General features: G+C 44.5%; 1 protein-coding gene across 1 annotated transcript in view; it reads right to left on the reverse strand.

Moving 5' to 3' along the window:
* ANKH (ANKH inorganic pyrophosphate transport regulator) overlaps positions 1-13,858 on the reverse strand; it is a 99,679-nt gene extending 85,821 nt beyond the window's left edge. The window contains exon 1 of the mRNA XM_068197007.1: positions 13,322-13,858. Coding sequence (XP_068053108.1) covers positions 13,322-13,417 — 96 coding nt within the window. The 5' untranslated portion in view covers positions 13,418-13,858. The remainder of the gene's footprint in view (positions 1-13,321) is intronic.
* Between the last annotated feature and the right edge of the window lie 2,856 nt (positions 13,859-16,714).

Consider the following 16,714-nt stretch of genomic DNA (forward strand, 5'->3'; position numbering starts at 1 on the left):
CTGAAGGAAGAAGAAGCAAGCACGGACCCTTTGCTAGGTAAAAGTCTTGCAGCTTTGCGAAGCTTACATTCTTCATTTAAATTCTGGCTGTCTCATATGAGATAAATACCTGTACATCAGCTGAAGTGAGGACTACATTTAAAGGCCAAAAACACAAAGATTTCTAATTAAGCATTTCTTTTGGTGAACCAGGCATCTTGTTTGCAAGGAAGGAATCTGTTGGGGGCAGGCAGTGGGCACCTTGCTGCTGTGTTTACCGTGGGCTGCTTGTCTGCACACAGCAATGGGATGTGCCTTGGAGGCAGCCTGTGGACAGGCACAGGAAAGGAAAAGCAGAGGAGACAGAAGAGAAGCAGGTATTTGAAGCTTACAGACTACTGTGGACTAAAAAAAGGGTAGTAAATAGGAGGCAGGATGACAAGGTGAAGGGACAGGAGCTGTCCAGGGCCACCAACTAGAGCAGCGCACAGGAGGCCCCAGCCAATAGCTGAAACCAAAACTTCCCCTGTCTTAAATAAATATGTATAAACAAAGCGCCAAAACCAGACAGTAAAAGATGAGTTTGATGATGCTTAATCCTTCAGGGTTCAGCTTGGCAGGCTGCAGATGCCAGACTGTTGGTTATGGTGCTGCATCACTGCACTGCCACACAGGGATTCATGGAAGACAAAAAAAGAATTGAATTGAGGGCAGCTCCCTATTTTTATATCCTGTTTCTCTCTTTCTCAGTAGTTGTTTTCTTTCTTTCACAAAGGAATTGCAAAACAAAGGGATATACACAGAAGATTTGAGGTTACAGAATCTTATCTGGCCGAAACAGAAAGAAGGAAAACGTAGAGGTATTTCATTCTAAATGTCAAGAGACTATAGAGGCACTATTCTTCAAGGAAAGCAAACAAGAGACACTCATGCTTGCAGTTGCTTTTGAAACCAACTCCCAAAAGTTGCAATACTAACCTCTTGCAAATAAGCTACTAATCCTTTCTTGTAATTGTTCCAACTTCTCTGTGCATCCCTCACCCTATGCTGTGTCAACAGAAAAGCAGAACAGTGCTTAAGGTTCCCTAATGCTATAAGTGTGTTAAGAGTGAAAAACCCAAAACAACAAACTCAAGTATTCTTTGTTCTTCTGGCTACAGACAGAAACACTTCCCTGTCCAGCCAATTTGCTTATTTCTTGTCATAGCACTCCATACTCAGAGTTCTCAAGAGACTGTATTCATATCTAATGGTTTAATGAGCTGCTACTGTTCTCTGTTCTTGAAAAAAGGTCAAGGATATTAGTGAGCCATATTTTTTCCTCTATTTTTTTCTACAGTTAAGCACAGGTTATCCTTTATCACCAGCAGGACAAGTATTGATTTAACATTCTTCTCAATACTGGTCTCAGTACAGAACCTGACGGCCTTGTCATTAAGCTAAACTTGCACTGGCATGCCTCCTTTGTCTACTTTGAACTTTCAGCAGAATGACAGAGGAAAAAGTTTCTACTTTGTTATTCAGCAAGATTATTAGTGATGAAATTATGGCCCTGCAGTCGCTTTGACTGGAGCACTTCAGCCCTTCTAGTGCAGTGAAAAGCTTTCGTGACCCAGGACTTCTGGGATGTGGTGGTATTTCTAAAGCCAAGGATGTCAGGCCTTTTCCTTTCAGACAACTTGATCTGAACCCCTCTTTCTTACCACTCATTTCCCCTTTTAAATCTATGGATGCACACAGAATACAACAGACCCCACATCTACAGATTACTGCAAGCATGACCAAACCCTTGGAGCCCAAAGTCACAAATATGTAACTTCACATGAGGTTTCCCTGGCAAAGTCCCGAGGCAATGATTGTGCCTTCGTTAGCTATTTTCTCCTCAGTGATGCAACCACCCACAAAGTGGTAGGAGCTTGCAGCTGACAAGAACGGCATGCTGTGATTTGGAAAAGCTAGCCCACAATGACACTGGCCTTTTCTGGACAGCAACTCAAAGCTCACCAACAGGTCAAGCCTAGGATAAGAAAATGTCAAGCAAGATACCTGCTGTGATTTATCGTGAATTTGCTTAAAGAGAGAAACATTGGCCTCTGCACAGTATTAACAGAGAAAACCCACACTACTTATATATTAAATCCAGAAGGCACTGCTGATGAAAGCTCTTCTCAAGACTGTTACAATACTGGAGCATGTCCTAACCAGTAGACCGTTGACTGAATCTCAGAAAGCTCATATAAGAACAAGACTCTGAATGCCAAAAGGTCGTCATGCTTTCATGCTTTGAAATAAAACACTCTGAAGCAAAACAACTGCCCATAAGTATATAAAGAACAGTGGTGCAGTGGTCAGGACTGCTCTCAAGATCACATTTTGAAAAGATAAAATCCATGTACAAAAGCATGGATTCAAAAACAAAACAGCATTTGCACATGCAACATGTAACCAGAGATGGCTCCAACTATAAGCAACAAAAGAGGTACATGAGCAGTTATAGCCCATCTCCTTATTTCCTTGACCATTTATTTAGTCTTGCATATAAATCAGTAGTAATCAAGACAGTACTTCAGCACCACTAGGTGTCTAATTCTCCTAAAAAGGCAGTCTCCTGCTCACAACACACCACATACATATGAATGTGTGTCTTAAAGAAGCATGTGAAAAAATGTGTTTACCTGTGTCAAAAAAAAGCTTTCAGTGGATGAGTGCCTTTGGTGTTTTGATGTGCTGAAAAATGTTGTGTGGTTTGGATTTTCCTTCTCTTTTAAAGTGAATGCTTAAGATTCCAAAATCGTTATGACCCAACATAACTACAGGGGAAGCTGACAGTGCTGTCACACTAAATTTGGAGGCCCACATTACTACTTGTTATGTGAAGTGCAGAGAAGAATGACCAGAGATGTCAAGTACATCACCTGGCATTTTCACTTCTGTTGGGGAGAGTTGGTGGCTGGTTTGAACTCATCTTCTTAGCTGGCCTCTTGGGCTGAGTGGGTTGCAAATAATTCTAATGTTCAAAGTCATCTCCAAAATGCCACAGTGGAGGAGGAAGGGGAATGGACTGACAGAATAAATTACCCAAGCCAGTAGCAGGGTGAGGGCAAAATGAATGGGCTCCCTGGTAGCAATCAGGAAGAGGTGCTGCACTGCAGCTCCAGTCTGGTAACAAAGCCACAGAGATCTCTGTGTGACTAATACATTCCAGCACCCATGGGACAACCAAGCAAAGGACCCAAAGAACTGAATTGGAAAGGCAGTAAGAAAGGGTAAGTGAGAAATGTCAAGAAAGGGCACAGGACTGTGGGCATACACCATATGGGACCACAGGACTGAAATCTCCCCTGTGCTTGCAAAGACTTGTCTCACAACAGCTTATGCCTTTAAAAAAACTCAGCAAGCCTCCAGCTAAAAAGCAGAGTTAAGATCTCCCTTACTTCCACACTGAGGACATCTCAACACTCTACTTCTCTCACACTGGAAAGGTTCCTGCATTTTGGTAAGCTCATTTTGTTTGTATTTTTTCCCCTCAGCTCTGCCAGGGAGACCGTAACACAGTGTATTGCTCACTCGGGTAGCAAAGGGCATGCTGCCTCCAGTGAATGCTTCTAAAAGGAACAAGACAAGGATTCACAGTCAATACTTCCACTAGCTAGGTAGCTCTGGCTTCTCCCCCCAGCAAGTGCTCTCTGAGTATTGAATCTGGGAGGCAGCATGTGAAAAACAGGGTGCTGTGAGAAAACTGTATCATGACCACTGATTATTAATAAAGGAAATTCCTCACCTCTGAGTTGCAGGTTTTTTACACTTCACCTTAGTAAGAGCTCATAATTACAGTGTCCTTCTAGAGTGCACTGAATGCCTTTGAGGAGGATGTGGTTCTCCAGCTCTGAAAATGTGGTCTTCAGGTTTGATCCATCATGTGATCACTTTACCATGATCACAACACTTTTTTTTGGCAACTCACTGGATTTGAGCCTATGTAAAACACCACTACCACCACCACCTAATTCTGTCCGAAGGTCAGGACTCTTTGTGCCACATTTTAGAAGGAAGTAAAGTGTGAGAGGGAAAATCTTCTGCTTTTTAATTGGAAAATCATCTGAAAATCTTTTCCATTTAAACTGTGTTTACCACCCCAGTCTTTCTCACCACTCCTACCCACATTCTTCTCCACAGCAGTGACCTAGCCAACCTCATTTCCCCTTTCCTCTCCTTCATGACCACACCACAGTTCATACAACTGCAGATGGTTATCAAACTCCCTCTTCCGTCCAAGCTATAAATGCTTCACTTCTATAATCTTTCCTCTTGTGTAACTGACATTTTTTCCCCTCTCAACAGAACCAAAAATGTGAAGTGTCTTCCCACTCCAAGATGCTGCCACCAATTCATTTTCTTTTCAAATGGCCTAAAGGTTTTTTAATTGGTAAGATGCTGACAGAGGAAATGGCAATGATGGACTTGTTCAAGTGTCTGTCTTCCATCTGCAGGACAGCAGATTTGAGATCAAAGGCTGCCAAATTCTAGAAGCATATTGGTATGTCGTGACAAGGAAAGCCTTTGTCTTGAGGAGTGAAGATGCCAGGGGTGGATCAGAAGCTACCTCACCTTAACTATCCACAGCTACAGAAACAGCAGTTACTGTATACTAACACAGAGGTTACAAAAATAAGATATTGGTCACTGGTATGCAGCAGAAGGAAGGAGGGGTAACTAGGAAGTGAACAGGAAAAAGAGCCCAATAAAATCTAGACATAAACCCTGCATTTTGAGGAAAGTAGATGTCAAACCTCATCTTTAAAAAAACAAGGGAAGAACATTGGGTGATGTGGTTGCACCCCTTATAACTACACAAGCTGCACATCTGACTTGATGACGGAAAAAAATCAGTCCTGGCTGACACATACCACTGCATTCTTCAGCCAGTACAGGCGATAATCATGCCAGCACATTAAAGTTCAGGTTCACTCTGCATCTGACTTCATTCACTAATTTAAGTGCAAAACACAGTTAAGAAGGCCAGAAGACAGACCATCTCCCAGCCAAAAGCCTTTCAAAAGTATTTGTCAGCAAACAGACTGGCATATGTTTTGGTTCAGTGAGCTTTCAGCCTCACAAAACCCTGTACCTTAGGGAATGTTTACAAAGAGTTGGAAACAGGTAATGAAGAAATATAAAACCATGTATGCTCTCCAGCTCCTATGCATGTGAATTTTCTCTGCACTCCACTGAAAATTTTCTGGGCTGTAAAAATTGAAAAGGGTTGAAAAAAACTGCCTTAACAATGCAGAAATACTATGTGAAGCAAAACATTTGATAATAAGTAGTGTCTTGCAGTTTATTCACTTTCCACACTAAAAGCTGAAGTCTTGCTGAACCACTACATCAGTAAAGCAAACTGGATGTGTTGGGCAATAGTGACCACCCTTTCCCCAACAGTAACACTCCAGCCAAAACAGGAACAGTGAATTTTTTGCATCATCTTTGGGAAAATAATTAAAATGGCACTTGAGATTTCACTCCCTTGTGGCACTTATTTTTCAACAAACTGCTCCTTACTCTCCAGTATTTTTCCTTTGTCTTTTTTTAGAATGCTCTTGCAAAGCCTGTGGAAATCAATTGTGCTATTGCAAGTAACAGTGCTCTACTTCAGCCCTCTTTGGAACAAAATGCATATTTACACCTGGAATTATTCTTAGTTAATGTTTTACACAGGCTCTTTTATTTTGCATTACATTGAGAGGGAACTCATCAAGAAAAAGTACACATGTAGAAAAACTCTACAGCAAGGTAGTGACATCCTGTGGAAAATCTGAAAGAGAGGTGATACCATAAAGGAGGCAGAACATGGGAAAACTGCAGAGCTTTGCTGTTTTGGACACCAAAGTGCACAGGCCATTTACATCTCTTATGGTGGTTCTTTTTTAATTCTCTATCTAATGGTTATCTGAAAAGAGAGTGGTAGTGTCTAAAGCCATAGCTAGAGCAATATCATATCAGTAGAAAATCAAACAAGCAGAAAGAAGGGCAATCTGATGATCTAATTGCTTATTAACATTCCTGTTTCCCTCACCCCAAAATCCATAGGTTTCCAAGTACAAAGAGCATGAGGTAGCAATGGCTGATTGAATTAGCTTGTTAAAATATAAGATAGTTAAAAATTACCCATATTTTTTTAAAGAAACGCATGTTCTGATATGTAATTTAAACTGGAATTGAGCTCAGCAGTAATATCTGTTATTTAAAAACATCACAGATTTCTCAAAGTAGCTGAAAAGCAAAATCTGTTTGAAATTGCTCAGTTTTATGCATGGAGTTTTCTGCATGAGCTGGCAGATATATTTAAATTTTCTATTTATACAACAACTTACATCCATGTTTTACAAATATGAAGGAATATACTTTGTAACAGCCTTGTGAAATACATCACAATTTTAGAACTGACGAAACTCACAAGGAGAAATGTCTAGGATCAAGATAGGAACAGATAGAATCTGCACTTTCAGAGCTAGAGCCTTGAGTGTATGCCTTCTTTCAATATAAAAAGACACTTTATCTTTAGTCATAAGATTGGCCATATCATATAAGCCTTTGTACACAACCAACTTCTTCAGGCAGCAGCAAAATGAGCAATGATTAAAAAAAAATCAGTTCAGACCAAAGCAAATGTGAATAGAAATCAGCTTTCTTGGTTTTGGAAAAAGGCAGCGAAAAGAAATAAACAAGAAAAGCCCCAAAACAAAGCAAATGGTCAGTCCACTTCACATCCAAAAGTTTTACTTCAGGGATTTCTCAACACGATGTAGAATACAGTGGTTCAAACCCCTTTCAAAATTTCAGTTTTGAGCCCATGTTTTAAAATTAGACGTGGGTTATTTTCAACTCCTGATTTCAATTCCTGATGCTGTCTTAGTCTTCTAGATTTTCACTGGCATAGGGAGGAGAAGCCAATTTCCCTATCTCTGAAATAAGCATGAGAAGTATTTGGTTACCCCATGCACCTTTATTGGTGGATATCAAATGATATTATGAGTGGAGTATCTCCAGTGAGGGCCATCCAGCTTAGAGACTGGGAAATGGGACTGCCTGGCAAAGTTGTAAATGTTCCTTGTGTCCCACTGTATGAGTTAGACGTCTGGTAGGGAGAATAACTTCCACCTCATAGACCTCAAAGTTTTATTTTCCAGCAACCTGGTGGGCAAATATCATCTGAACTTACAGTTTTGAGATTAATTAAATTACTTCACTAAAAAGTAGCTGGTTGGTGCTGCATGGAGTTGTTGTTCCCCACCCCCGCAGCACCCCCTTCCAACCTGTCCTGGAAATAAGCTCTATCTACAGCTCTGTAGATAGCAAATGCCTTCAGACATGCTTAATGGTTATCATCAACGACAAAACCTGCCTGTTCTTAACAGTGAAGCATAAGAAAGTCCAGAGAAGTCGTTAGAGCCAAGCTGACACAGCCATGGGAGGTGGGAGGCAGGGAACTGGATGGTTTTGTGAAGGAAAGAGAGAGCAGGATAAAAAAGGGGAAGGTACTGACAAATTAAGCAAAATAGGTCCTAGCTCAAGATTATGTATTTACAGTATGACAACATAGAGCACTGCAGGGAATGGACACCTCATTAGTAGTGCAGGTTCATTCTCATAATTTCTAGTACCATGTGAAATCTCCAGTGGTGATAGCCCCAGTGCTCTTCATAACCTGTTTATTTTGTACCTTGTGCGCTATAAAATGCAAATAGATATTGGTTTACCTGCCAGAAGTTAAGCCTTTGTCACCTTTAAGAACATTAGCGCTTTGTTGAGATTTGGCTTTTATCTGCAAATGTTTTATGAGATCTTTGACTTCTTCCCAGATCTCAGCATGCACTGCTTGCTGCGAAATACCAGCAAGTGCTCTGCGTGAGTGGTGAATGCAATGCCTGGTGCGTAATGCCCGCTGCACTAACACTGACACATAAGCCTAATTAATCTCTTGGGCACTCTCAAGAGCTGTCCACATGGTCTAGAACCCATCTAGCACTAGTGTGAAAACCCCCAGAGTTTGGCAGATGACCATTTAGGAGCCAGGGTTGGAGGGCTCAGGCTGGCATGCATAGGGAAGCAAAGCTGCACTGCTTACAAAAAAGTCTCTAGAGACAGCACTGAGGCAGAGATCCTGAAAGTTACTGTTTCAGGTGAGAGTGGTTTGTTTTTTAATCCTTCATAGACGGTCTCACTTAGGTTTACTCACTGTAAACAGGAAAGTTAGATATACTTCAGTGGTCATTCCTAGCTATTTCCCTGACCATTTGGCTTGTGAATTCTGCAAGAGAAACTACTTCAAAATAATGCCATGGAAAATAATAACAACAAAAAATTTCTGTTGATAGTATACTCTGTATATGTTGCCTTCTTCAACATAATTTAATCTAAATTTAATTTAAAAAGCTGTGTAGTTCACATTCATTTAAAATAAATAGGACATTTCCGTCAGCCTACCCTATTAGTAATGTGGTTGTGGTAATAACATACAGTCATGTTGTACACCAATTATAGGACACTGTTAACTTTCTTGTTTATATGGTATTAAAGTCCTACACAATTTAAACAAGTCCCTGACCTCTTAGAACATCAATAACAGGAGTACTTTGCACTCATACAGCACCTTTCATCTCAGAGTGCTTCTGACACATGAATTTTCATTACATCTACATACAGATAGGTGTCTAGGCACACTTCAAAGGCAGGGAAACTGTGCCATGGAAAGGTTACACAACTTGGCACAAATTCCTGATGAACAGCTGGGAATGTGAACTCGCCCATTACTTGTTTTGAATGTCCAGACAATAATGCTTACCCCAAAACCAAGCTTCATAAGGCATTAATCAAAATGTTTAACCCCCTACCAAGTTTGCAAATGGCGTGGGCAGACAATAAGCTCACTAATTCTTTTTGATACATTATTCATGACTTGTTCTCCTTTTCTGGCTACTTTCTCTTTTTAAGTAAAAAAAAAAATCCAAAAAACACAATCAAATACAAGAAGAAATGAGCAATTACTGCAAAATAATTTGGAATCCAAAACACTTAGCATTTCCTTTATGGCTCGTCTGTTGGATCTCAAACACTACCACATGGGCAATGTATGGTAAGTTCTCTGCAGGGACCAGAGCACTTGAGTGCCCTTTGGAGAAAGAGGCAGCAGGGCTGTGCTTGCTTGGTTTTAATTTCCAAGGACCCACAAGCCACTGAACACTGTGGATGCATACATAAGTTATGTTGGCACCTAAACTGCCCGGCCAACAGCTACTGACAGGGACAAACTAATGATGCAGGGGCTGGCTACATGATAGCTACAAAGTTAAAAAAAAAACCTCCAAACAAAAAAACTCTCCTAGTGTTCCCATTGATAATTAAGAGACTACTGCAAACATGCCTTGAGATTGAAATACTGCTCTCTGCCTGGCCTTTGCCACCCCATGAGCATCAGAGAGTTACCAGCCACGCTTGCAAACTGTATTTAGTGCTGCCTAGGGTTGAATCCACGCTTCTGACAAAGTTAGTGAATTCATGCACACCTCAGCTTTCCCCCTTTGTAAAAATGCTGATGCAAATGCACATTTATGTTACAAGTCAGGCCACCAGAATATATGTCAGCAGCTCTGGAACTGTGTTAAAAGGAAAACTGATGTGGGTGGTGATGGATTTTTGAGCCCACGGAGTAGCAATGCTGTTATTTGCTGGTTGAGTTGTTTGAGGTTGTGTTGCTCTCCATCACATTGAAGGCATTTATTTATTTATTTCTAAGCAAGTACATACAACATTTTTCAAGGGAGCCAGAACTTTTAATGCAAACTTTGCTTTCCGATGACGGAGCTCTACATACAACAATAGTAATCATTGTGAATTGCGGGGTAAGATGTTGAGAGTTGAAAACTCCTTTCAATGGCAGAATAAAAGAGACTATCTCTCTTCTGGTGGTGTTAAACTCTTGGGATGAAAATGCTCGGTTGTACATATTTGTGTGGGCATGCTTATACCTGGAGAAAACAATATATATAGATGCGTGCACATGAACACACAGAGACACAGATTTGAGTGGAGAAGGAATATTTAGCCAAAATATTTGGAAGTCTTTTCCTGAAGGTCATACTTTTAAGAATAAAGGTATGTAGTATTTAATTTCATAAAAGCCAAGTAGCACTGTAAATAAACTGGAAATGGGTTGCAGAAGGAAATCAAGAAAGTAAGTTAGAAATGGTTTATCTCTCTAATATTCTGGTAATTTACCTGGTCATGCATCAGGACTATCTTTTTAAGTAGAGGAAAAAAAGTTAGGTATTTGTGTGAGAGACTTTTGAGGTGAAGAAATAAGGTCAGCTCACTAGATTGGAGTAACTACAATATAGTCTTGTCCTAAGGCATTGTTGGATTAGAGTCCAGGGTCAACAGGAGGCTCTTCACTGGCTGTAGCGGTTCTGGAAGTGACTTCAGGAGATGAGCTTATTAGTTCTTAAGCACTGCGCCAGCACTTTTTACTTCCTCTAAACTAAACAGACTTGCCATACCAAGCATCTTATATGGGGCAATGGTGACAGCCTTAACCTATGTTCTGCAAACAATCTTTAGCCTTACTGTAAATTTCCCTTAACCCAGCAAGAAACCTAGAGGCAGCTGCATACCAGGGATCTGGTAATTTTCTAGTAATGTTTGCTATTGACTACAACTACTCAACACCCAGAAAAGCCTCTCAAGGTAATAGGAAAAAAAAAGAGGTGATTCTATTTGTTTCTCACTTTTCAATCTGAGGTATCTAATAGCATAAGGTTTTGTTAAGAAGGCTGTGCTTTGAATGCTCTTCTTCCAAATACTCTCCCCACTTGAGGGAGCAATGTATGAATACCATACATCAAAAGAGTTTATGACTTACAGCATTTCTTACACATCTCTTCTTCCCTGGTCAGGCAAGCTCCATTCTCTCCCTAATTTTTTTACAGTCATGTCTTACTTCTGATCTGCAGTTCTCCTGTCTCTTTTACAGTATTGTACAGAACAAGTAATATTCCTTCATGCAAATTTTCCTTCCCTTATCATTCTTAGAAATCTGTGTTATCTGCAGTATACATTCAAAGGAGGTGGTACTGCAGCCTTTGCAGAGCTATCTGTTGGCACACCCATTTTTCTATGTTACTTCCATTCATCCCTCACGTTAAAATTATTGCATTTTTTTTAAATGTAAAACAGAAAGGTGACTGGCTCAGCAAGTCAATGTACTTTCAGTCTCCCAAGTCCAACAGTAACGTCATACAAGTGCAAAAAGTAACTTCATGTATTACATAGATGAAAGTAAAATCACTGTCCTTTTGTCTGTAAGAGAAACCTTTCAGATGTGGAATAGCTTTGTCCCTGCTTCAGCTTCCTGATTTCCTTGTAGGTAAGGCTGGTAAAAAAACTATCTTTCCAGTTTCTGCTCCTGAAAGAAGCTAGAGTTCTAGCAGGCTGGATTTCTCCCCTTTCAATTAAATGTCTCCCCAGCCAGCCATCTGAGACAAGGGATAAACCCAACACTCCTGAAAAGCCAATCCTATGTCTTGGCTATCAAACAAAACACATTTTCTAAGATATTTTTGTCCCTAACACTGTCAAAGTTGTTAAAGTGTTTACATGTATCATTCACAGATTAACATCCCTCCTGTGTCACTGGTACACAGCCAGACAAAAGGACCCTCACTTATAAAATCACTTGCAAATTTTTGAAATCCTGCTTCAGAGCACACTGAAGCCATGGGGATGTTTTTTTTTTTATAGGCTGACATTTACCTTAAATTGAGCTGACCTTGTACGTAGCAAACTGTATGAATGCACCTGTCATACTCAGTTTGCTGAGTGCACTGCTTTCAATTTAACTTCTACTGTATGTTATTAACATGGCATAGTTATTAGCATTTAAATCTCCTTTTCCTTTGTCATTTCTATATTTAGATTTCCCTTCCCTCTCTCCCCCCCGGTATGTTTTAAAGAAGAGTGGTTTAGTAACAAAGCACATAGTTGTTAGATAAGGATGGAATTGTATTTTTTATTATCATGGTTTATTTAAAGGACTAGGAATCAAAATGCAATTGACACAGCCATGACAAACATGTGATTAATGTTAGCTATTTTTTCCCCACTGTAGTATTTTTCCTTTCACTTTCTTCTTTACAAATGCTTGAAAGTACTTACTAATTTTCTGGTATCTTTGTTCAAGAAGCACAGGAGCAAGTGTCTATTCTTCTTAGCCAAACTGAGCGACTTAGGACAAGAATAAATCTATTTGGGGTGCAATACTCAGGTGTGGCTGCTCAGCTTAACACTTGCAAGTAAGTAGTAGTGTATATCATTCTACTAAAAATGTAATGACAGGTCCCATACAGTTCAGCCTAACACAAGACTGGGCCTGGATTGTCATAAATACTAAAACGTGAGAGCAGAGGTTCTCCCACGCCTCAGTGCAGTGGCAAACGAGCACTAGCTCGGGCAGGGGAGCGGGTACGTCAAGCCCTGAACAGGTTCTCAGTGCAAACGCAGCAAGCGGGGATTGGGAGGACGAAATGGGGTGGCGGCATGTCAGGGAGATAGGATGACAGCGAGTTCGGATACACCGGGCTATTTTTTCGGTGCCCATGCCAGGGGACAGCCTTAGGACACCAAGACCGCTACAGAACTGCAGCAGTGCCGAGGCGCACAGAACACCGGCGGGGGCAGGGGTGCAGCCGGAGGTTCACCTGCCCGGACGGGTGCGGAGCGGCTCCCCGCGGGATGCCGCGCTCCTCCCGCGATGCCGCGGCGGGGGCTCTCGGCGGCGGGGGCCGAACCGCTGCGGCAGCGGCGGCGCCGCGGGGCAGGGGGGCCGCGGCTCCCCTTCGGCAGCGGGTGGCGGCAGCCGGGCCGCCCGCCCCGAGCCCCGCTCCAGCCGCCGCCGAGCCGCGCTGCACTGCGCTAGGGGCTGCTGCACCTGAGCGGCCGTGTCAGCGCGGGGATAAACCACTGCCAGCCCCCGGCCAATGCATTATGTAATTTCAGATTATATAATCCTGAAACGCGAGGGGGAAAAATTCCCCAAAGCAATCCAAACCCTGCCATCCTTCCCCGGGCATCTCCTGGGGGTGCGGGGCAGCCCGTGGTCTCGGGCGGCCGCAGGGGCAGGCAAGCTGGCACCGGCCGTCTGCTGCCCCCGCCGGCGCAGGGGCCGCAGTCCCCGCTCGGCTCGGCTCGGCTCGGCTCTCCGTCCCTTCCCGGCAGAGGCACCGACCGCGCCAGCCCGGCGCTGCGAGAGGGCGGGCGGGAGGAAGAGGGTCCCGGAGAGGCGCTGCCTTACCTGCTCCCCGAAGTCGATGGCGATGTTGGTGATGCCGAGAGGGACCAGGAACCGGATCAGGGGCCAGTAGTTAGTGAGCGCTGGAAATTTCACCATAGTCCCAGCTGCGCGGTGACCCGCGGCGCATCTGCCGCGGCAGGAGACAGTGCGGGAGGACGGCGGGGGGAAGGATGAAAGGGCACCGGAGGAGGGTGCGTGCGTGTCCCTGTGCGTGTGTGCGGGCGGGGAGGGGGTGGGGGGGAGATAAGGGAGAGGGAGAGAAGCAGCAGAGCCCCCTAAAAATAAAGAGCCGGGGAGCGGGCGGGGGGCTGGTCCGGTCCCTCCCTGCCCGGCGCGGCGCTGGCTGGGCGGCGGGGCGCGCTGTGCTGCCGCCTTAGCAGGAGACCCGAGAGATCAAGTCCATCCCCGCCGCCCTCCTCCCACACAATAATGATCCGCCGCCGCTGCCGCCGCCGCCGCCGCTGCCGGAAAAAAAAAGAGGAGGGACACCGCCGCCAGCCACTCGTGCGGGCAGCGCTGCCATCCTCGGGGCGCGGGGGCCACGGGAAGGGCCGGGCCGGGCCCCCCCTCGCCTGACGCTCGCCGGCGGCGGGGCGACGGCCGCGGCGCCGCGCAGGAAAACACCGCCCTCCTTCTCCTCCTCCTCCTTCTCCTCCTCCTCCCCGCCGCCGCTGCGGGGACGGCGCAGGCCGCGTTGCGTCGCGGCCGCCGGCGGCGGTGCCGTGCGGAGGGGCGCGGGGCCGTGCGGGGCCGGCGGCGGTGCGGGGTCGGCGGCGGGGCCCGGCCGCGGGACGCCGCTCCGGGCTGCGCGGGCTGGCGGAGCACGTGGGTTTGACACACGCTCGCAGACGGGCGGCGGCGGCGGCGGGGAAAAGAGCGGCACCGAGCGGCTCCTCCCGACGCCGAAGCGGCCGCGCTGCGCCCCCCGCCCGCGGCCGTGGCGGAGCCGGGCCGGGCTCGGCACCTGTCCGCACCCCTTCACCCCGCCGGGTCCCGATGGGCGCCCTGGGCTTCCCCCCATCCGCACGCCCGCCGCCCTTCTCATGCAGCCGGGGGCAAAGGAGGCGTTCCCTGGCCGTGGGCTTCGGGCCTCGGGCAGGGGCACTCCTGCAGCTGCAGGAAAGGTGGGGGTCCTGAACGAGGTGTCAGCCAGGGTGTCTGATCTACAGCTCTTCTGGTCAAAAACCTGAAATAAATTAATAAATCTTGAACGTTTGGGAGTGCTTCATCTTTCAAGATCTCTGCCTGGGCTCTGGGCAAGGGAATGTGCTTGTGGCCCAAGGGAGCTTGCCGGGGGGCCCTCGCTGGCTAGGGGCACCGGCTGCCTTCTGAGCCGAAGCCGTGGCAAACCATGAGGTTTTGCCAGTCTAAGGGTGGGAGAAAGATGAGAAGGCAAACCCCTTCTGAACAACTGGCAGAAGTTTCTCAGCATTTTCAAATATGCAAGATGGTTTCAAGGTTTCGTTGTAATTGAGTTTCACTGGGTCATTTATTTTTATGGTGTTATCTTCCCCTTGCCCCCATCAAGGAGAGTTAGCAAATATTTTGGGAAGGTGGGAACCCTATGAGGAGTCAGATACCTGTATTTGATCCTCAGAGGACCAGTGGCCAGCAGAGGAGTGCTGCAAAGCCTCCCTCTCCCAAAGACAACTCTATTAAAATGTTCCCGTGGCCAAGCACCATTCCACATATTTGGAGAGTCAACAGGAGGGGAGCTCTGAAAATCCCTGGTAGGCAGATGACAGGCTGTGGGGTGGGGCTGGAGAAAAGGAGCCTCTGACTCCTAAAGTGTTTTGGCAAAGTCAGCCCCAGTTGTGCTGCACATTTTTCCCTCCTACAGCTGGAGTTTGTCTCACCTAGCAACCCTTGAGCTGGAGCAGCCATCGTTGTGAGCACAGAGGAGCAAACTCAAAGGCTTATAAGAGAGCAAACCTGCCTTCATCCTGTAGATCACTTACAATGCCACAGGCATGGTGTCCTGGAGTGAAGCAGAGAAAAACAGGAGAGGACCATGAACTGACAGGAGGGAAGCAGAAGTTGTTTGCCTAAGAGTGCCTTTGGATTAACAGCACCAACTCTTCCTCATCCTAAGGGAGAGCTAATCATCTCCAGATGGACCAGTGGTTCATCCATTGGATGTCTTTGAACCGTGTCCAGTGAGAGGGAACATTCGTCCTCCAGCTAACTCGACTAAAGCTGGACTTGAAGGAGAAAGCCTTAGAGATGCAGAGACATCTCTAAGAGGCATTCCCCTGCAGGAAACACCAGCTGCCTTGTTTTACTTGTTTGCTTACACTGAGCTGAATTCCCTGCCAATTTAGGCATAGCCTTTATGTACACTTAGGTGTAAGTTGCAGGTCCTTTTCTTTGAAGCAAGCCTTGTGCCTTTTGAACTCAAGGCTCCATATATATTGAAGCATTAATTGAATATTAAATTCTTTCTTCCTGAGAATGTTATGGTTTTAGATAACTGTATTGCCAGTAACTAATTTCTTCCTGTCAGGACTTGATATTATTGTCATTGAGCTCATTCCTCCCTGCCATGGGTCTGAGAACAACTTGTAGATGATATTATGGAAGAATATTTTTTAACTCGATATTTTAAAATGCTTTCTTTGCAAAGTGTGCCTTTTGTTTCTGTTTAGAGAGATTCTTTATTTAAGGGAAAGAAACCTTTAGTGCTGTTTTTGAGTCAGAGAAAAGTAAAAGGGAATCCCCAAAGCCACTTGTAAATATATGATTTTAACTTGCCATTTGAAAATTCCAGATGAGCTGATGTTTGAGTACTACCTCCTCTAATTCCTGGCAAAAACAAGCCACCCCAAAATTAAAGCTTTTTGAATCAAAATATTTGGACACTGTGTGTCTTACAGTGCAAACTATAAAGAATACATAGTGATTATTTGTCCCAAAGTCATGTTCAGTCCTGGAAATACTGAGAAACCCAAGTGGTTTAATGTAGTATAAGAGAAGTATATCCGTTTGGGGTTTTTTTATGTGTTCATAAGGTAGTTGATACTTTTTAATTCCACCTGATATTGAATCATGTCCCTTACATCTTTAATTCATTTCCATCTGATCGGTCACTTGAGGGCTGTGGTTAACTTTTTATCTTCCTGCTGCTTGAAGCAGTACAGTTTTATTTTAAGAGCAGTTTTACATTTTACCTCCTCACATGTACTGGAATGTCCTGGGCAAGTGTTAACCTAAGTGATGCTTTCTTGAGTTCCACATTTTAAAATCATTAAACCTATTTAATAAATTGTTAGACAGTGTTTTAGGTTTGTCTTTCTGCTTCCTATTCATGTCTTCTTTTTCTGGGCTGACTGTAGTTTTTGTGTGCTTCTCTTTCAGCCCAGGTCATATTGCTCCTTGAATTCATTACAGAAACGA

The sequence above is a fragment of the Anomalospiza imberbis genome, chromosome 1, assembly GCF_031753505.1.
Source record: "Anomalospiza imberbis isolate Cuckoo-Finch-1a 21T00152 chromosome 1, ASM3175350v1, whole genome shotgun sequence".
NCBI classification, from domain to species: Eukaryota; Metazoa; Chordata; class Aves; order Passeriformes; family Viduidae; genus Anomalospiza; species Anomalospiza imberbis.